General features: G+C 35.4%; 2 protein-coding genes across 2 annotated transcripts in view; both read right to left on the reverse strand.

Annotated features, from left to right (window-relative positions):
- LOC141345335 (1-phosphatidylinositol 4,5-bisphosphate phosphodiesterase gamma-2) overlaps positions 1-11,402 on the reverse strand; it is a 48,290-nt gene extending 36,888 nt beyond the window's left edge. Inside the window, exons 1-4 of the mRNA XM_073850197.1 lie at positions 11,312-11,402; positions 11,003-11,179; positions 10,734-10,925; positions 9,300-9,393 (exon numbers count right to left, since the gene is read on the reverse strand). Coding sequence (XP_073706298.1) covers positions 9,300-9,393; positions 10,734-10,925; positions 11,003-11,179; positions 11,312-11,402 — 554 coding nt within the window. The remainder of the gene's footprint in view (positions 1-9,299; positions 9,394-10,733; positions 10,926-11,002; positions 11,180-11,311) is intronic.
- A 3,988-nt stretch (positions 11,403-15,390) lies between these two features.
- plcg2 (phospholipase C, gamma 2) overlaps positions 15,391-22,197 on the reverse strand; it is a 121,290-nt gene continuing 114,483 nt past the window's right edge. The window contains exons 26-32 of the mRNA XM_073850865.1: positions 21,907-22,009; positions 19,489-19,692; positions 18,947-19,086; positions 18,727-18,838; positions 16,492-16,671; positions 16,313-16,401; positions 15,391-16,171 (exon numbers count right to left, since the gene is read on the reverse strand). Of these exons, the coding sequence (XP_073706966.1) occupies positions 15,986-16,171; positions 16,313-16,401; positions 16,492-16,671; positions 18,727-18,838; positions 18,947-19,086; positions 19,489-19,692; positions 21,907-22,009 (1,014 nt within the window). The 3' untranslated portion in view covers positions 15,391-15,985. The remainder of the gene's footprint in view (positions 16,172-16,312; positions 16,402-16,491; positions 16,672-18,726; positions 18,839-18,946; positions 19,087-19,488; positions 19,693-21,906; positions 22,010-22,197) is intronic.

Here is a 22,197-nt window from a genome sequence, read left to right on the forward strand (position 1 = left end):
GAGTGATATGAATTTATTCACAGCTATATTTTTCCAAAAATCCACATTCAAATCAAAATAGCTGATTTCCTGTTGGTCGTAGCTAATGGGTGTAAATTAGAAAGTTGTCTGGCTTGATGAGACCAATATACCGACCAAGTTTGATGTCTGTAGCTACAACTAACCCTCCAACTTTTGTCAAAAGGTGGCGCTATAGAGTGTCTCCAACAAATCACCACATCAACACCGTTCAAGATATCCCAAAGCCGTTCACAATATAGGGAACATTTTCCCTATATTCTGAGGTTGATGATAACAAAATGTTATTATTGCTTGCTTTACGTCCACCACTTCTGCTTAAATGTCATCGTTACCTATCTGTACAATTTGTGTGTGGATATTGCTTTGCAGGTGACTCCTGTTATAAGACATCACTTTTAAGTGCTACATAACTAAGAAAGAATCAATTAGGAAAACGGTGCCCAGTTGGCACATGCATTCACAGTAACCCTCAGTCAGTTGGATTTAAAGTTTACTAAATTGAAAGGGTTAAACTTTAAAATCAACACACAGACACATACACACAATATATAAAATTACCAACCAGTTTCATTTGTTAACATAAACTATATTAGTTAACATGAACAATAATTAAATAGTATTTATTAATGTTAATTAATATTAAGCTAAAAAAAGTATTCATATATTGTTTAATGGTAAAAAAGTATATTTTAACATTAGTTTATGAACTGTGAATTAACATGAACATGAACACAGTTCACGTGGGTGTACAGCAATACACAAAGTGCTCTATAAACGCTTCTTTCTTTCAAAATATCTTTAAAAATCAAGTTGAGTATTGTAATGGGGCGATATATATATAACTGATCTTAAAATGGTAAAATTTTCAGATGTTTTGAACAGATAACAGCAAAGTTTGTTTTGTTGACAAAGTTTGTCTTGAAACTGTTAATTAAAATGTTATATTCAATAAATAACACTATGAAAATAAATGTCTATCAATGAAGATAAACCGCTCATGCTAAAAAGTTGTATTTTTCTTAATCTTTTGCTATGTGACTGAATAGGACATGTTCATGGTACAGTTCAGTAAAAAATAAATAAAAAAACAACAACTGCAAAATACAAACAATGAAAGACTTAGTGACCCTTTATATTTTCTCAAAATATCAGACTCTCAAAGATCAAACATATTTATGTAACATCAATGTGCTTTTTTTCCTCAAAGATGGTCTTTAGCAAGACAGCATGTTCTACTCTCTCTCCCTCTCTCCCTTTCACCCCTCCCCCTTCAGTCTCTCTTCAGTCACTCAATGGTAGTCACTCAATGGTGACTGAACACAGACACTCAAGGCAGAGTGACAGCAGGCTTCTGATTTCTTTTTTTAATTTTCTTTAATTCGTAGAAGCTTGAATTAAATTGATATTTACAGCACTTGCTCAGAATGATAAGATCTCTGTGTGAAAAAAGTTTTAAATAGTTAAGATGCTGCACTTTAAAGATATAGAAAATGACGGTTATACATCTTTAAAAAATCACCACGTCAACACCGTTCAAGATATCCCAAAACCGCTCGCAATTTAACATCTTCAGAATCTTCTCTCCATGTTAAAAAAGTTTGGTGTGAACAGCTGGTTGTTCTTAGGAGGAGTATAAATTTGTTTACAGCCTGATTTTTCCAAAAATCCACATTCAAATCAAAATAGCCGGCTTCCTGTTGGTGTTAGCTAATTAGTTTAATTTAGAAAGTTGTCCAGATTGATGAGAACAATATATGTACAGAGTTTGGTGACTGTAGGAAAAACTAACCCCCCAACTTTTGTCAAAAGATGGCGCTATAGAGTGCCTGCTCCACGCCCATTTATGACCTTTTGCCAGTGTCTAACTATCATTAATATTGACGTGTGTGTTGAGTTTCATGAAATTCTAAGCATGTTATCTGCCTCGAAAAGACAGGAATCAAATTTTAAAGTTTGACGCGTTGCCATGGCAACAGTATTTGATTTATCATCGACCCCTTTACATATTCTCATCGGCCGTGTTTTGACATTATTTTGATGAAGTTTGAAGAAAATCAAGTAAAATTAAGAGGCTGATTTCAAAGGATTTTGAAAATGACACGCTTCCTGCTGCCAGTTGGTGGCGCTATAACTTTGACTCATAATAGTCACATTTATGGAATCGGCATCATACAACAAACAAACTGGTGAAGTTTCATAAGAATCAAGCAATGTGTGCAACAGTAATTAGACACTTCCTGTTTCTCATTTCTCGCCATAACTTTGTCGCCTTGCCACGGCCAAACCGTTCGAGATATCAAAAATCCCCTCGCAATTTAGCGTCCCCAATGTCTTGAGATCATGCTGACCGAGTTTGGTGACAATCCTATGGAAACCCTGGGAGGAGTACGTTAAATTCCAGAGCATGCGCTTTTTAAACAGCCCTAAATATCTCACTTCCTGTTGCGTTCAGCCCATGACATAGAGTACAAAAGTTGTTTGGCTCAGTGAGATCTATATGTGTACCGAGTTTCATATCAATACGTGCAAGTATGTGTGCGCAGTACATCAAGTTTTCAAACTGTGTTCCAGGGGGCGCTGTAGAGGCCCTGAACCACGCCCGGGTCCCAGCCTCTGTGGCGTCCGGACGACGGCAGATTCCGACATGTGTGCAAATTTTCAAGAGTTTTTGAGTATGTTAAGGCCCCCAAAAGTGCCCCAACGGTTGAAAAAAAATAAAAAAAAAAAAAAAAAAATAAGAACCCTTAGAAGAACAATAGGGCCTTCGCCCTTTTGGGCTCGGGCCCTAATAATAACCCTTAGAAGAACAATAGGGCCTTCGCCCTTTTGGGCTCGGGCCCTAATTAAAGCTGCGAGCAGCGATGAACGGGCCCTCGCACCTGGGCTCACCGCCGACCGGTGGCTTCAGGAAATCAGCAAACGGTGGGCAGTATGCTTTTAAAACAGTAAATATAGAAAAAATATGTCATAAGTCATTTAAATGTGCCAAACTTGCCGCTGCCAGATGGTGGCGCTATGCCTATAACTGATTATTGGCATGTAGATGTGTTCAGGCCAGCACTATTATCAAACATATGAAGTTTGGTGCAGATCGACCTTGGTATGTTTGAGTTAGTGAAAGATAAGATATATCCTGCTGCCAACAGGTGGCGCTATGATAATATCTGAATATTGGTCTTTAGGTGTCTTCAGGCCAGGACTCTTACCAAACCTGTGAATTTTGTGGCAGATCAGACATTTTATGGCTAAGTTATAACAACTCAATGAAAACTCAAGATCTTCACAATTTAACATCTCTAAGGCCTCAAGATCAGACTGACCAAATATAATGTTGATTTAATTAAATGCAATCAATGCAAGGACTTCAGATAATGCCAACTGTGAACCAATATGCAAAATTTTCCCTATACTCTGATGATGATGATAAGAACATGATTCATGATGATAATAAAATGTTATTATTGCTTGCTTTACGTCCACCACTTCTGCTTAAATGTCATTGTTACCTATCTGTACAAGTTTTGTGTGGATATTGCTTTGCTGGTGACTCCTCCTGTTACAAGACAGCACTCTTAAGCGCTACATAACTAAGAATCAATATTCACAGTAACCCTCTGCTAGTTTGGATTTAAAGTTTACAGAATTGAAAGGGTTAGACTTTAAAATCAACACACAGACACATACACACAAAATATAAAATGTTGCCATCCAGTTTCATTTGTTAAAATTAACTATATTAGTTAACACGACCAATAAATAAATAGCATTTATTAATGTTAATTAATATTAAGCTAAAAAAGTATTCATATATAGTTTATGTACTGTGAATTAACATGAACATGAACACAGTTCATGTGGGTGTACAGCAATACACAATAAAGTGCTCTATAAACGCTTCATTCTTTCAAAATATCTTTAAAAATCAAGTTGAGTATTTTAACGGGGTGATACATATATACATATAACTGATCTTAAAATTATGGTTTTCAGATGTTTTGAAGAGATAACAGTAACGTTTGTTTTGTTGTCAAAGTTTGTCTTAATTTTTTATTATTATTATTTTATATTCAATAAATAACACTATGTAAATATTGTCTATCAATGAAGATAAATTGATCATGCTAAAAAGTTGTATTTTTTTAAATCTTTTGCTATGTGACTGAATAGGACAAGTTCATGGTACAGTTAAGTAAAAAATAAATAAAAAACAACAACTGCAAAATACCAACAATGAAAGACTTAGTGACCCTTTATATTTTCTCAAAATATCAGACTCTCAAAGATCAGACATATTTATGTAATTACACTACATACAGTACATGCATTTTTTGTTCAAAGATGGTCTGTAGGATGGCTCTCTACTCTGTCACCCTCTCTGCCTCTCACCCCTCCCCCTGCAATAATGAGCTTCTCTGTGCCTGACTGAACGCACACACATACTGTAGAGACATTCACCAGAGTGACAGCAGGTTTCTGAGTTATTTTTTTAATTTTCTTTAATTCATTGAAGCTTGTATAAAATTTATATTTCCAGCACTTGCTCAGAATGATTAGATCTCTGTGTGAAAAAAGTTTTAAAGAGTTTGGATGCTGCACTTTAAAGATATAAAAAATTAGGGTTATGTTTTTTACTACATCTTTAAAAAATCACCACGTCAACACCGTTCGAGATATCCAAAATCCGCTCGCAATTTAACATCTTCAGAATCTTCTCTTCATGTTAAAAAAGTTTGGTGTGAACAGCTGGTTGTTCTTAGGAGTAGTGTGAATTTGTTTACTACCTGATTTTTCAAAAAATCCACCTTCAAATCAAAATAGCCGGCTTTCTGTTGGTCTTAGCTAATGAGTTTGATTTAGAAAGTTGTCCAGATTGATGAGATTAATATATGTACAGAGTTTGGTGACTGTAGGAAAAACTAACCCCCCAACTTTTGTCAAAAGATGGCGCTATAGAGTGCCTGCTCCACGCCCATTTATGACCTTTTGCCAGTGTCTAACTATCATTAATATTGATGTGTGTGTTGAGTTTCATGAAATTCTAAGCATGTTATCTGCCTCGAAAAGACAGGAATGTAATTTTAAAGTTTGACACGTTGCCATGGCAACAGCATTTGATTTATCATCGACCCCTTTACATATTCTTATTGGCCGTGTTTTGACATGATTTTGATGAAGTTTAAAGAAAATCGATTAAAATTAAGAGGCTGATTTCAAAGCATTTTGAAAATGACACGTTTCCTGCTGCCAGTTGGTGGCGCTATAACTTTGACTCATAATAGTCACATTTATGGAATCGGCATCATACAAGGAACAAACTGGTGAAGTTTCATCAGAATCAGGCAATGTGTGCAACAGTTATTAGACACTTCCTGTTTCTCATTTCTCGCCATAACTTTGTCGCCTTGCCACGGCCAAACCGTTCGAGATATCAAAAATCTCCTCGCAATTTAGCGTCCCCAATGTCTTGAGATCATGCTGACCGAGTTTGGTGACAATCCCATGGAATTCCTGGGAGGAGTACGTTAAATTCCAGAGCATGCGATTTTTAAACAGCCCTAAATATCTCACTTCCTGTTGCGTGGAGCCCATGACATAGAGTACAAAAGTTGTTCAGCTCGATGAGTTCTATATGTGTACCGAGTTTCATATCAATACGCGCAAGTATGTGTGCGCAGTACATCAAGTTTTAAAACTGTGTTCCAGGGGGCGCTGTAGAGGCCCTGAACCACGCCCGGGTCCCAGCCTCTGTGGCGTCCGGACGACGGCAGATTCCGACGTGTGTGCAAATTTTCAAGAGTTTTTGAGTATGTTAAGGCCCCCAAAAGTGCCCCAACGGTTGAAAAAAAATAAAAATAAAAATAAAAAAAAAAACAAATTAAAGCTGCGAGCAGCGATGAACGGGCCCTCGCACCCGGGCTCACCGCCGACCGGTGGCTTCAGGAAAACAGCAAACGGTGGGCAGTATGCTTTTAATACAGTAAATGTAGGAGAAATATGTCAAAGTCACTTAAATGTGCCAAACTTGCCGCTGCCAGCTGGTGGCGCTATGCCTATAACTGATTATTGGCATGTAGATGTGTTCAGGCCAGCACTATTATCAAACATATGAAGTTTGGTGCAGATTGACCTTGGTATGTTTGAGTTAGTGAAATATATGAGATATCCTGCTGCCAACAGGTGGCGCTATGATAATATCTGAATATTGGTCTTTAGGTGTCTTCAGGCCAGGACTCTTACCAAACCTGTGAATTTTGTGGCAGATCAGACATTTTCAGGCTAAGTTATAACCACTTCTATGTCTATGCAGAAACATCAAACTTTGTCAGGCCACCACGGACATGCCCTTTAATGAAAACTCAAGATCTTCACAATTTAACATCTCTAAGGCTTCAAGATCAGACTGACCAAATATAATGTTGATTTAACTAAATGCAATCAATGCAAGGACTTCAGATAAATGCCAACTGTGAACCAGTATGCTACAAATGATGATAAGAACATGATTCATGATGATAGCAAAATGTTATTATTGCTTCCTTTACATCCACCACTTCTGCTTAAATGTCATTGTTACCTATCTGTACAATTTTTGTGTGGATATTGCTTTGCTGGTGACTCCTGTTATAAGACATCACTCTTAAGTGCTACATAACTAAGAATCAATAAGGAAGACGGTGCCCAGTTGGCACATGCATTCACAGTAATCCTCTGCTAGTTTGGATTTTAAGTTTACAGAATTGAAAGGGTTACACTTTAAAATCAACACACAGACACATACACACAAAATATAAAATGTTGCCATCCAGTTTCATTTGTTAAAATTAACTATATTAGTTAACATGACCAATACATAAATAGCATTTATTAATGTTAATTAATATTAAGCTAAAAAAAGTATTCATATAAAGTTTATGTACTCTGAATTAACATGAACATGAACACAGTTCATGTGGGTGTACAGCAATACACAATAAAGTGCTCTATAAACTCTTCATTCTTTCAAAATATCTTTAAAAATCAAGTTGAGTATTTTAACGGGGTGATATATATATATTTATAACTGATCTTAAAATTATGGTTTTCAGATGTTTTGAAGAGATAACAGTAACGTTTGTTTTGTTGTCAAAGTTTGTCATAATTTTTTATTATTATTATTTTATATTCAATAAATAACACTATGTAAATATTGTCTATCAATGAAGATAAATTGATCATGCTAAAAAGTTGTATTTTTTTAAATCTTTTGCTATGTGACTGAATAGGACAAGTTCATGGTACAGTTAAGTAAAAAATAAATAAAAAACAACAACTGCAAAATACGAACAATGAAAGACTAAGTGACCCTTTATATTTTCTCAAAATATCAGACTCTCAAAGATCAGACATATTTATGTAATTAAAATACATATGTGCATTTTTTGTTCAAAGATGGTCTGTAGGATGGCTCTCTACTCTGTCACCCTCTCTGCCTCTCACCCCTCCCCCCTGCAATAATGAGCTTCTCTGTGCCTGACTGAACGCACACACATACTGTAGAGACATTCACCAGAGTGACAGCAGGTTTCTGAGTTATTTTTTTAATTTTCTTTAATTCATTGAAGCTTGTATAAAATTAATATTTCCAGCACTTGCTCAGAATGATTAGATCTCTGTGTGAAAAAAGTTTTAAAGAGTTTGGATGCTGCACTTTAAAGATATAAAAAATTAGGGTTATGTTTTTTACTATATCTTTAAAAAATCACCACGTCAACACCGTTCGAGATATCCAAAATCCGCTCGCAATTTAACATCTTCAGAATCTTCTCTTCATGTTAAAAAAGTTTGGTGTGAACAGCTGGTTGTTCTTAGGAGTAGTGTGAATTTGTTTACTACCTGATTTTTCAAAAAATCCACATTCAAATCAAAATAGCCGGCTTTCTGTTGGTCTTAGCTAATGAGTTTGATTTAGAAAGTTGTCCAGATTGATGAGAACAATATATGTACAGAGTTTGGTGACTGTAGGAAAAACTAACCCCCCAACTTTTGTCAAAAGATGGCGCTATAGAGTGCCTGCTCCACGCCCATTTATGACCTTTTGCCAGTGTCTAACTATCATTAATATTGATGTGTGTGTTGAGTTTCATGAAATTCTAAGCATGTTATCTGCCTTGAAAAGACAGGAATGTAATTTTAAAGTTTGACATGTTGCCATGGCAACAGCATTCGATTTATCATCGACCCCTTTACATATTCTTATCGGTCGTGTTTTGACATGATTTTGATGAAGTTTAAAGAAAATCGATTAAAATTAAGAGACTGATTTCAAAGCATTTTGAAAATGACACGTTTCCTGCTCCCAGTTGGTGGCGCTATAACTTTGACTCATAATAGTCACATTTATGGAATCGGCATCATACAAGGAACAAACTGGTGAAGTTTCATCAGAATCAGGCAATGTGTGCAACAGTTATTAGACACTTCCTGTTTCTCATTTCTCGCCATAACTTTGTCGCCTTGCCACGGCCAAACCGTTCGAGATATCAAAAATCTCCTCGCAATTTAGCGTCCCCAATGTCTTGAGATCATGCTGACCGAGTTTGGTGACAATCCCATGGAATTCCTGGGAGGAGTACGTAAAATTCCAGAGCATGCGCTTTTTAAACAGCCCTAAATATCTCACTTCCTGTTGCGTGGAGCCCATGACATAGAGTACAAAAGTTGTTCAGCTCGATGTGTTCTATATGTGTACCGAGTTTCATATCAATACGCGCAAGTATGTGTGCGCAGTACATCAAGTTTTCAAACTGTGTTCCAGGGGGCGCTGTAGAGGCCCTGAACCACGCCCGGGTCCCAGCCTCTGTGGCGTCGGGACGACGGCAGATTCCGACGTGTGTGCAAATTTTCAAGAGTTTTTGAGTATGTTAAGGCCCCCAAAAGTGCCCCAACGGTTGAAAAAAAATAAAAATAAAAAAAAAAACAAATAAGAATCCTTAGAAGAACAATAGGGCCTTCGCCCTTTTGGGCTCGGGCCCTAATAAGAATCCTTAGAAGAACAATAGGGCCTTCGCCCTTTTGGGCTCGGGCCCTAATAATAATAATCCTTAGAAAAACAATAGGGCCTTCGCCCTTTTGGGCTCGGGCCCTAATAATAATCCTTAGAAAAACAATAGGGCCTTCGCCCTTTTGGGCTCGGGCCCTAAAAATTGACCCTTATGACTGGTTTTGTGGTCCAGGGACACATGTGTGTGTGTGTGTGTGTGTGTGTGTGTGTGTGTGTGTGTGTGTGTGTGTGTGTGTACCTCTCTATAATCTCTGGTGTGTGAGCCTCCAATGTCTCCTGTCTGAGTAACTCCAGTCCTGTCAGCCATTTTTCTGCATCCTCCACTGAATCAGCTGTGGAACAGCAAATGCTACCACAGAATAAGCACAACCACACTATTATACTGACATTTAAAAGACATTTAACCTCCACTGGGACCATTCCGGTATGTGTGCTATTGCTAGCATAGCTGTTTACCAGCATATGTGATGTTTTAGATGCTGGTGATAATACTATACCGCTGTCCTTTTTAGCTAGCTTAACCAGACTTCTTTGGTTAACCAAAAAGACCAGTTTCTTTAGTTAAGTTCCGCTTTTAAAAAGTATGGATATGCTGTAAAAACTAACTAGCATAAACTAGTTTGGACCAGCAATATTATTAGCATATACACTACGGTTGGAAAGTTTGAGGTCAGTTTGAATATTTTTGAAAGAAGTCTCCTATGCTCACCAAGGCTGCAGTTTTGTGATCAAAAACAGTAAACACAGAAGTCAGGTCCCACAAATTGATTGTTTTTCAGCATTTCTGTGTATTTGAACCCTTTCCAACAAAGACTGTGTGATTCTGAGATCTGTAACTCCAGTGTTCTCATATGCAACCTATACACACGTTTTAAATGCTTACTGATGCTTCAGAAAGAAAATTGATATATTAAGAGCCGGGGATGAAAACTTTTGGAATTTGAAGATCAGGGTAAATTTAACTTATATTGTCTTCTGAGAAACATGTCACTGTCTTCTATAGCCTCTGAAGGACAATACTAAATGAAAAAAATATTATATTTAGTCAAAATATAACAAATGTACACATCTTCATTCTGTTCAAAAGTTTTCACCCCTGGCTCGTAATGCATCGTGTTTCCTTCTGGAGCATCAGTGAGCATTTGAACCTTCTGTAATAGTCCCTCAGTTGTCCTCAGTGTGAAAAGATGGATCTCAAAATCAAACAGTCACTGTTGGAAAGGCTTCAAATACACAGAAATGCTGAAAAACCAAAGAATTTGAGGGACCTAAAGGATTTTTCTGAAGAAAAAAGAAAATGTTAACTGTTCAGGACAAACAAGGGACTCTTGAACAACTCACTAAACAAAAAAACACAGCTGTGGGTCATTAAAGTAACAAGTGAATCAAGTGTATGTAAACTTTTGAACAGGGTCATTTTTTATAAATTCAACTATTATTTTCTCTTGTGGACTATATGTAAATGTCTTTTATGTGAAGTATCTTATTCAGGTCAGTACTAAGTAAAAAAAACAACATGAATTTTGTATGATCCCTCTTATTTTGGCAAAATAATTAACAATTTTTTAGATTCAGCAAGGTGTATGTAAACTTCTGGCCTCAACTGTAAACTATAACAGTAAAGGTCTTGCCTTATTGTGAGCTTGTTATGTGTGAGGAACTTGTTGCATACCTTTTAGACTCAGCGATTTTAAAATAAACTCAGATCCATAGAAGATGGTGAAACAGGTTTTGCTGTCCTGCTGAAGCTCTTTTTCAGACTGGTAAAAGATTCTTCGAAATCTACTCCCTCTGCACTCATTAAACCGCTGGAAATCCTTAAATGTCTCCCACTTGCGAACCTCCTTGAACTCAGAAATGTCCACTGCGAATACATAAACTCACATTTAAAGCATTTGATTATTTGTTTGATTTAAGTCTACTTTAAAGAAATCAACTTACACACTCTGGCTATCCTGTCGTCAGAGCGTATCAAGGCCAGCTGCATGCTCTCCATAATGACCTGAACAGTCAGTCTTTCAACCCTCTGCTGATACACCATCATTTCAGTCCCTGTCTGCAGATGCTCAATAACCCGTCTCTTCTCATGCATCTCACTGCCGCCCACCATCACTGCATCTGACACACACAGAGTAAAGAGGCAGAGCTTTTTGCACCAGATTACTAGTTGCATTTCATTGTTAGGTTTATCAAAACAATAACTGACAAAAGTCAGATCATTCGTGCAATGTATTTTTCAGATGCACGTACCCTCTAGTTTCGGTGTGCAAAGCAAACTGAGAAATGACGTCTGGCAGTTGTTCTCCAAACCAGGCTTGAAAAAAATCACATCCTGTGGCATAATCAGCTTTCTAATTTCCTATGATGAAAAGCAAGCATTTCCAGAGGACAAAACAGAAAAAAAGTGTCTTCATAAAAGTTACCTGTGAATTGGTTTTAAGTAAACCAAATTATAAAAGTTCATCAAATTCATCTATAAAAATGCTTTCAAGCAGAAATTGAAAATGTTATGAGAGAAACAGTGGAATGGACACAGTTTTTTTAAACTAGTGGGTGGAGAGAAATTTAGATTTTACTGGAAAGAGATAGATTGGGTGAGAGATATATATTTGAAGTGTGATTTTCTGAACTTGACAGTTGCACAAAACATGCTTTCTAGGAATTGGTTTCTTTTAAATTCCCTACACTTTGAGCCATTTGTTCAGTTTTTTTCTTCATTTTCTTATATTTTTTTAAAATACATCTATATAACGTTTTAGTAATTTTAGTAGGCTAGATAAAGCAGTTTGTAACTTTTGGCATTCTAGCAGTTAATAAAGTGTACCGTAGGGATTCAGGGTAAGCCAAAAACATGATTTGGTAAATTGATTCATGATGTACTCGCTAAATTTTTAACACAAAATGAAAAATAATTATATGACAAATAGTTGCAATAAAATAAAACCGTATTGTACAGCAATAAAAAGTATGAAAGTATGAAATTGCTCATAACTCGGATTCAACTGAAAGAAATTTTAGGTTATTTCGCATTTTTTTAAATAAATACTTTTGCAAACTAGTCACAGGTTTGTCGCCCAATCAGAAATAAACTAGTGCAGAAAGATTCTCTGGAGAGTAAATATGTAAGAAATAACGCAGAAATAAGCCCAGACAGTGTGATCAGGACCCGACGCGAAGCGGAGGGTCTTGTATCACACTGAAGGGGCTTATTTCGCGATAACTACAGGCTGCCTGTACATTATCCCGCTTATTACACGGCTACTTGCCACATAAGGAAAAAAACTGGACATGAACATGAATTTGAAACCTTTTATTGGCATATTTGTTTTAAATTAACATTTTTATCCTTCCGCGAAACGATATAGTACCACGTGACTAACATTCAAACTATGTACGTTAGTAAGACAATTTAAATAGATTAATGTCGAAATTTTCCATTGTTAATTGTGGTTGTCCAGTGTTTGTCACAAGATGGCGCCAAACGGTAATCTTTGTTGGCACGGAGGGATTTTAAACATACAAGTAGTACCGGCTATGCGTTATTACTTTGGAGCGGTGATTATTTGAAAAGAACGAACCTGCAAATGTCTCAACTGACCAATCAGAATCAAGCATTCCAAAGAGCCGTGTAATAAATATCAATAATTACCAAAAAAAAAAAGTAGAACTTTTGAATTACCATCGCAAAGGGACACCAAAATGTTCGAAAGAGGCAGAGCCACTAAAATGCCTACAACTCATGAATGAAATGAGATATCTTCACCAAAAACAGAACACTTAGTCCCCATGAAATCAAAATTAAAGTTTTTAAGCTTTTAGTATAAATATGTTAGTCTAGTCTGTTCCAAAACAACAACAAAATTCGCATTTACTATATGGAATCAACAATTTTGATGACATAACGCTGCACTTCAGCTTCTCATCAAACCTTCTGAAATCAGTCACTTGTTCACAGTCGTGTTTTCTGTATGGTGAATGGCATCTAGTGCACAATGTAGGCCATAATGAATGATTCAGAAAGTGTAAAAAAAAATTCCATTGGGGTAAATGGAAAACTTTGCCTCTAAAACCACTGCTGTCAAATCTTTTGTTAAATGATTGAGAAGATGTCAAAAACCCACTTTTGCGAACTAGTCCTAGGTTTTTTGCTCAATCTGGAAAAAAAAAACACTGCAGTACAATTGACTCTCTAGGTCAATAATAAAAAAAAATGTATTTACCCTATGGGAGGTTATAACGGGGTTGTTAAGAAAAGGGGCTTGTCCAAGTTTACCCAAAATCCTATAAAGCCTAAAGGAAAACTCAAAACTTCACAAAACATGGCGAGCACATGCGACAGCTGATTCTAAACAAGCAAGCAATGTTTTAAAGAGATCAGACCACAGCTGGCGCTATAACAATCATAAACGTTAAAAAACATAATATTTCTATGGTAAATTACCTAGATTTGCCAAAAAGTTTTTTTAAGATCATTGATTTAGGTGGTTACAGGCTTGCTAAATAATATCTTAAATGCCTTAAAGCGCTTGAACCCGAGCAATTGCTGCTTGCAGCTATATTTTGTATTTTATTTTTGTTTACTTTAAAATAACCATTCTTATATGTTTTTTACTTTTATTTTTATTGAAAACACAGAACAAGAGGTCATCATGGGCATTGCAAAGTCAAGACACTAAAATTTCCATACATTGTTTGAAAAGTACAGTCTCACACCTATCCTCAATGGCATGTGTACACAATCCATTTATCCCAATACTTAATACATTTATCCAAATTAAGTCTAACAGTAACTGTAAGTCTCTCCATGCAATATATTTCGTTAACAATTCCCAACCACTTGTCTCTTGTTGGAGGGTCAGCCTGAAACCATTTACGTGTTATGGCTTTCCGACTGCTTGCTAAAAGTATTTATTGCTGTCTAGAACTGTTTTAGGTATTTCTCTTAGGTACAATGTTATGAATGAAAACTTCAACTCTACTCCTAATATTTTCCCAATTTCAGCTGCCACTTCATGCCCAAAAATATGAACATGATTAGCCATTGAGGTTCCACATTGCCTCCAACAAAGACCCAGACTCTGTTCACCTGTGCTTTTTGCTTATCATTTGGGAGTTATAAAGAATCTTATTAAATTCTTCCATCCAAACTCCCACCAGGATCTTGAGTTTGTAGTGTTTACCTGTGTAACGCATATATCTGTCCAGACTTCCTCCGTTATTTGAGAGTCTGATTCTTTCTCCCATTTCTGTTTTATATCATTTGAAGAATGTTTTTTGCTGGCTTGTATATATCCATATCATTTTGATACCATCCTATATGGTTTTAAATGCATTTAAGTATTAACATGTGCATTTGCATTTAGTTCTATTTAAGTATAATACGCCTACATGTATTGTGCATTATAAAACGGTTAGTTCCATTCCTCAATTCTGATTGGTCAGCAGCTGTGTCGTATTCATGATACGGCACTGCTATGACCGCTTCACTCAACGGTTTTGTGTATCATTGAACCTACTTAGCAACCACCCTTAGCAACGTAAACACAGCTGCAGCAGTTAGGGACTACATTTTACAGCGGAAAGCAGTTAATGATTTTACTTTATGAAAACGTACAACCTAATATATATAAATTAATATATATTTTTGATATTAATATTTTTATTGTGTGGTAACTGTTTTATAAAAGCAATAAGGTACTTGAGGCCGTGCTGTATCATGAATAAATCACGGCTGAAGGGGTTGCAGGCCCTAACAACGCCCTTCAGCCGTGATTTATTCACGATACAGCACGGCCTCTCGTACCTTATTGCTTAATTAACCAATATTAACCTTCTTGCAACCAGCTATCCATCTTATTTTTCTGGTCATTTGTACATTTTATGGGTCTGGCTTCTGGTCTCATCCACGTCTGCCTATTTTTAGATGTGAAAAACAGCTTTTGCTGCTTAATATCACATAATATCGTGTGTCGTACCATATTATTTTAATGTATTATCTTAAATTAATTAATAAACTGGTTTGTAGTGCAAACAGTTTTACAGTTTACTGCACGTTGTTAGTCTTCCCATTATTTGTGGCTAATGAACCAGAAGTCTCACCCATAGGCAAACTTCCGCATTGAAGAATAAAGTGGATGTCTAAATCAACAATATCAGACAGGCTTCTTATATCTTTGCAACACTGTGCACTTTTTACTGCCCCTTTTTTATTATAATAATAAAACTATCAGTCATCAACTGAAAATTTATCAGAAAGTTATCAGTTGTAGTGAGAATGACCTAAGATGCACTTTAGGATGAACAATATACAAATAACACTATTCACTCCATTCAATATTTCATGTCCACATATTTATTTATTTGGCGAGTAGCTGTGTAATTATCAGGATAATGTACAAACAGATGGCCATTATACCAACAAAAAAGGAAAAAAGCTAATTTCTTTGGAGATAATGACTGTCAAACTGCATTATCGCGTGCATATCCAAACAAACCTGATACAAATATCTCTGCATATTAAAAACAAGAAAGAAACCAAATAAATAACATGTCTTGTTTGCGATTTCAATTCTTAGAACAATTAGGAAAAGTTTAATACAGCTGCAAATGAAATGTTACAATCCGTTAAAGACAGTAGATGAGCAGTTTCACAGTACAAAAAAAGAGAAAAAAATCCTTCAATGCAATTTAAAGAGTTGTACAACTTCTGGGTTGTCGCTACACCTTCCACAGAAAATTCAGCCACCATGAGTATTGCTCAAACTCTCTTTGCGATTTATTCCTGTGTGAGCACAAAAGTGAGATGGCTGCAACTTCCTGTCCTTGGGGCCTGTTAGGGAACCAGTAGTAATAGAGCAGCAGAACCGAGAGGAAGAGACCCTTAAGAGCATATGAACCAAGCTGGAAGGGAATCGATTGTTTTCCTCATGAGTAGAACTTGCTGTTGTTGATTTTTTGCTGTTTGTTTGGCTTTTTTTCTGAGTACATGAACTCAGGAGGCACACTGCGCTGCAGGTTGGTGTGAGTGTCATAGAGGCAAAACTCGTTGCCTAACTCCGCCTGTTTCTTTTGCAACTGTTTCGAGGAGGAGTAAAGTTCCTCCTGCACTTTCTGAAGAAACAAGGCAGATATAACAGGGGATTTCCATTAGACTAACATAGTATTCTCAATAAAATAAAATTTGATTGTTTTCTTAAAATAAATAAATACATCATCAAATAATAAATACCTGTTTTAAAAAAAAATACTTACCTCCACCTGCTGTATATCAACATACACCAGCAGAGACGCCAGCTCCAGGTTTTCACTGAAGCCATTTTTTAAAGGGACTGATCTGTATCCTGTAAAAACATCAACTCAGTATTTGTATTTAAATCTGCATTCATTTGCACAGTGTTTTGCCAACAATAGAATGATGCTCTTAGACTTACCTGAGCGAACGCCTTTCACAGGGAACGTAGCCTGAGCAAGGAAATTGGGGTCAGAGAACATGTCCTCCTCAAAGACCACAAAGCGCAGAAAAGTGAGGTCTGGGTCATACACGGTGAAAGTAAATACCTCCGAAGGCTGAAAGTTCGGCCCAAGCCATATAGGGTTCAGTCCGTTATCATCTGTGGACACATTTATTGATTTTTATGGTGCCTCTCAAAATCAGGGCATTGTTGCTACAGTCAAACCAAAATTTATTCAGACTTCTCTTACATAACAGTTTATTCACTATAGTTTAGAAAATGGTAATAAAATATGACAGGAACTCAGAGTTAAACTGCGTCAACAAACTCACCTTGATAATCACAAATAAATAACCAAACCAAAATTTATTTAGACACCTTCAAAATTTCTCACATTATCAGAGTTTATTCGCTATAGTTTAGAAAATGGTAATAAAATATGACAAGAACTTTATAAGAAAGTTGACACGAAAGTTAAACTGTGTCAGAACAAATTCATCTTGATTATGTCAGATAACTTTAATAGAAAGGTATGTAGCAAAACATGGTCAGGTCAAACCGTCATATAAATATTTCGGACCAAACATTTTATCAATTTTACTGGTAGTCCACTTTATGAAGAATTTTTGGGTATAATGTGTCACAGTTTACTTTATTTTGCTATCGTCACTTACATAAATGCGCCCACTAGAAAAATATATTTTTTTTAAATGCTAAAAACTACTAAAAAAAATTATATCTGGTGCCTGAATAATTTTGAGTTTGACTGTATATATGTATGGAAACCCATTTCTGCCAGTGAATAAAAAATAAAAAACTTTTTATCTCACAATTCAGATTTTTTTTCTCAGAATTGTAAGATACAAACTCGCAATTGCGAGTTAAGTAAATTATGAGATATAAACTCAAAATTGTGAGTTATAAAGTCCAAATTGCAAGTTTCTATCTTGCAATTCTGACTATTTTCGAGAATTGTGCGATATTGCAATTGCGAGTTGTAAAGTCCAATTTTGAGGGGAAAAATAGCATTAATATAATATAATGTAATGTAATTGAGATAATATTTCTTCTCAGAAATTCAAGTTTATATCTCACAATTCTGACTGAATAACTTCAAGTCAGAATAACACAATTGCGAGTTATAAAGTCAGAATTGCGAGAAATAGTAAATAAAAACTCAATTAACACAATTATGACTTTTTTTTCTCACAATTGCAGGTTTATATCTTGCCATACGTGAGTAAGTCGCATTTGCGAATTATAAAATCCAATTTTGAGGGGAAAAATTATAATATATAATATAATATAATGTAATATAATTCAGTTTATATCTCACAATTCTGACTTAATAACTTTAAGTCAGAAGAACACGCAATTGCAAGTTATAGCGTCATAATTGCGTGATATAAACCCACAACTGCGAGTTATAAAGTCAGAATTGCAAGAGATGTAGTTCTGAGAAAAAAAAAGTCAAAAATAGAACCTAAATTATATTGCATCTTTTTTCTCAGAATTGCATGATATAAACTCGTAATTCAGTTTTTTTTTTCAGAATTGTGATATAAACTTGCAATTGTGTTATAAAGTCAGAATTGCAAAATATAAACTCGTAATTCTGAGAAAAAAAGTCAGTATTGTGAGTTTATATCTCACAATTCTGACTTCATATCTCAGAATTGTGACTTTATTTCTCAGAATTGCAAGTATGTCTCACAATTCTGACTTTTTTACTCGCAATTGCGAGTTTATATCATCCAATTCTAAAAAAATAAAAAGTCTTTATGAATTTATATCATGCAATTCTGACTTAATTTCTCAGAATTGCACGTTTATAGTCAGAATTGCGAGAAATTTTTTTATAAACAAAGTTATATGAAATATCTTTTTTCTCAGAAAAAGTTGCAATTTGAAGTTATAAAATCAAAATTGCAAGATATAAACTAGCAATTCTGAGAAATTTTTTTTCAGAATTATGAGTTTATGTCAGAATTCTGACTTCAAATATAAATTTGTATCATGCAATTCTGAGTAGGGATTCTGAGTCAGGATTGCGAGATAAAAATTTCGCAATAACCCTTTTTTTATTCAGTGGCAGAAATGGGCTTCCATACATATAGATTCATGTATATATATATATTCTGAGAAAAACAGATGTAATATTATTCAGATAATATAAAAGTATCTCAGTTATACTAAAATAATACTGCGTCTTACGGCAAACAGTAGTCTTGAATTTGTTGTCATCTGTTTGGCCACACAGTTCGATCTCCACAAAGGGACTGGCGATGCTTCGTCCTGGTTTGGGAAGATGTCGCGCTCCTATCACCTGAGTATCAGAAAAAACTAATCTTATTCAATTATTTTATTTAAAAAAATCAGTTCTTGACTGGAACTAAATAAATGTTATTCTGCTTGAATGAAGCTCGTGTCTTACCCTAATGGTGATAGTAAATCTGACATTCCTCTTCTCCTGATAAGGGTCATACGAATCACTGCGCATCATCTCAGGTTGAAGCACATATCCTGTGCCTCCATTCAGACTGAAGAGGGCGCTGTTCAGCTGCATGTACTTATCTGAGGAGAAAAGCAATTTTTGATTTACATATTTTAATTTAAATAATCAATATTCTTTTATAACAAATTTAACACATATTTCAAAAAAACATTAACTTTTATTGAGTAAATCTCCTCTCTTCCTCGTTCACTATTTCAGGTCAAAGGTTGACTGATTTGTGTTATGTAATTTTCCCCTGCTGGCATGATTACACCATAATGCTGCCAAAAAGCATTGACAGACATTTATAAACAGCTATTTATTTATTTTGACGTTTATAATGCCCATAAACAAAAATGGCCCGTCACAGGTTGTAAACCAGTGCAGTCATGTGTTAGCTAAACAAACACCACTGAGATGAGTAGGAATGTTACTAGATAGCTTTCTCTATCAACTACAGAGATGCTCAACTTCATACTTACCAGCGGTTTGGAAGTTGAGTGCCACCATGTGGCATCCGCACATCCATAGAGGATACGGATCATAGTTGGAGGAATCCACTCGCTGGCCTTTAGGGTAGACGCGGCTCAGCGCTTTGCGGTTATACATCATAAATTGAGTCGACTTGTTTCTGGAGGGTGTCTTATTTTCTACGAAGGAGCGGACTTCTTTGTAGGTATAATTATCTGAAAGTCAAGCACAATGTTAATTTACATTTACTTCATGTTTGGTGTCATTAGAATTTTTTTTGTTTGTTTTTGACAGAAGTCTCTTAAAGGTTGTATCAGCGATTTCTAGCCTGAAACAAAGTGTCAAATTCAGCTGACTTTTCATCACGATCCGCTCGCTGCCTGCCCCATAAATTGTCTGTGAAAAAAACGCGTCTCTCTGGTCAGCCTAGGGTCCGAGATATGCCAAAAAAACAATTGGCACTACCAACCTTTCCACACATAAACAAACAGTGTTCCAACCAATCAGCGTCAGGGGTTTGGTGTTGTGGACTTTCGCTCCGCCTCCCTCACATCCCTGCACCAGTAGGAAAGTCCACAACACCAAACCCCTGACGCTGATTGGTTGGAAAACTGTTTGTTTATCTGTGGAAAGGTTGGTAGTGCCGATTGTTTTTTTTTGGCATATCTCGGACCCTAGGCTGACCAGAGAGACGCGTTTTTTTCACAGACAATTTATGGGGCAAGCAGCGAGCGGATCGTGATGAGAGGTCAGCTGAAATTGACACTTTGTTTTAGGCTAGAAATCGCTGATACAACCTTTAAGCTCACCAAATTATCAAAAATACAGAAAAACAATTTACAGTTTAAAATAACTTTAATATTTTTAATAAAGTCAGAGTTTTGAGACTGAAAAATAATCTCAAATCTGATCTAATCGCAAATCTGACTTTTTCTCAATTGTGTGATATAAACACATATATATATATATACATATATATATATAGGCAAACTTGCAATTCTGCGAAACAAAGTCACAATTCTGAAAACTAGTCAGAATTGCGAGAAATAAACTCACAGTTCTTACTTTTTTCTTAGAATTGCGATTTTACATCTTGCAAATTTGACTTTCTCGCTATTTACTTTTTTTAAAAGTAATTTGCAATTGCAAGTTATAAAGTCAGAATTGTGAGATATAAACTAAATTGTGACAAAGTAAAGATTGCGAGACAAACTCACAATTGTGAGAAATAAACTCAGGTTTTCTCGTAATTGCGAGTTTGTATTTTGCAATTCTGACTTTATCTCACAATTGATTTTTCTTCTCAAAATTGTGAGATATAAACTCATAATTGCTAAGTTACAAACTTGCAATTGCAAGTTATAAAGTCAGAATTTTCAGATATAAACTCGCAATTCTAACTTTTTCTCAGAATTGTGTTATGTAATCTCGCAATTGCGAGTTATAAAGTCAAAATTGCAAGACAAACTGGCAATTACGGAAAAAAGTGAGAGTTTATTTCTCACAATTCTGACTAGTTTTCAGAATTGCGAGAAATAAACTCACAGTTCTTACTTTTTTCTCATAATTGCGAGTTTGTATCTTGCAATTCTGACTTTTCTCACAATTGTGAGTTTTTATCTTGAAATTCTGACTTTTTCTTTTTTTTTTCTTCAGAATTGTAAGATTTTGAAGGGGAAAAAGACTCAAACTGTCAGAACGGCAAGTTTATATTTCACAGTTCTGACTAATTAACTCACAATTGCGTGTTATAATGTCAGAATTGTGAGAGATAAATGCGCAATTCTTAGAGAAAAGGTCACAACTGCAATATATAAACAGAAAAAAGTCTGAATTGTGAGTTTATATCTCGCAATTCTGACTTTATTTTTCTGAATTGCTACTTTATTTCTCAGAATAGCGAGTTTTCCCGCAATTTTGACTTTATAACTCGCAATTGCGAGTTTATATCATTCAATTCTGAGGAAAGTCAGAATTGCAAGTTTATATATTAAAATTCTAAAATAATTCACAATTTTAAAATAATTGTTTTTAATATTTTTAAATATATCTTACTTTTAAACATAATTTAATAATAATTGTAATATGTTATGGCAAAGCTAATTTTCAGCATCATTACTCTAGTCGTCAGTGTCGCATTATCCTTCAAAAATTATAAATAATGTGCTGATTTGGTCAAATAACTTTTTTCTCATTATTGTTTTTCAACAATGTTGAAAACAGTTGTGCTGCTTAATATTTTTGTGCAATCTGTTTCGCGATTCTTTGTTGAAGTTCAAAAGAACAGTATTTATTTGAAAAATATTTTTTAAAACATTTTTAATGTCTTTTCTGTCACTTTTGATCAGTTTAATGCATTCTTCTTGAATAAAAATGGTAGTGTATATGTAAGTGTAAATATGTATAAATTCATATTTAATTAGCCATACCAAAGCGGTCCTTGTCTTTGCTGCGAGGCTGGCAGTAAACAACTATTTCAGACATCTCACTGGCCACCTCTTCTTTCGACTCAATATCCCTTTGCTTTTTTTTCTGGAACAGAAATTTATCGTAAACATTTATAAACAGCAGCCCAACATTATACTTGAAATACTTGACTGTATTTCTTAAATGTCAATGGTTAAATGCGCCTCTAGGGCTACGCCTAGCATTTAAACACCCCCTCAATCTGTCTGGCTTCAACTAAACAACTTCAACTATATTTACAGGACGAGTGACTC

Source organism: Garra rufa, chromosome 11 (genome assembly GCF_049309525.1).
Source record: "Garra rufa chromosome 11, GarRuf1.0, whole genome shotgun sequence".
Classification (NCBI taxonomy): Eukaryota; Metazoa; Chordata; class Actinopteri; order Cypriniformes; family Cyprinidae; genus Garra; species Garra rufa.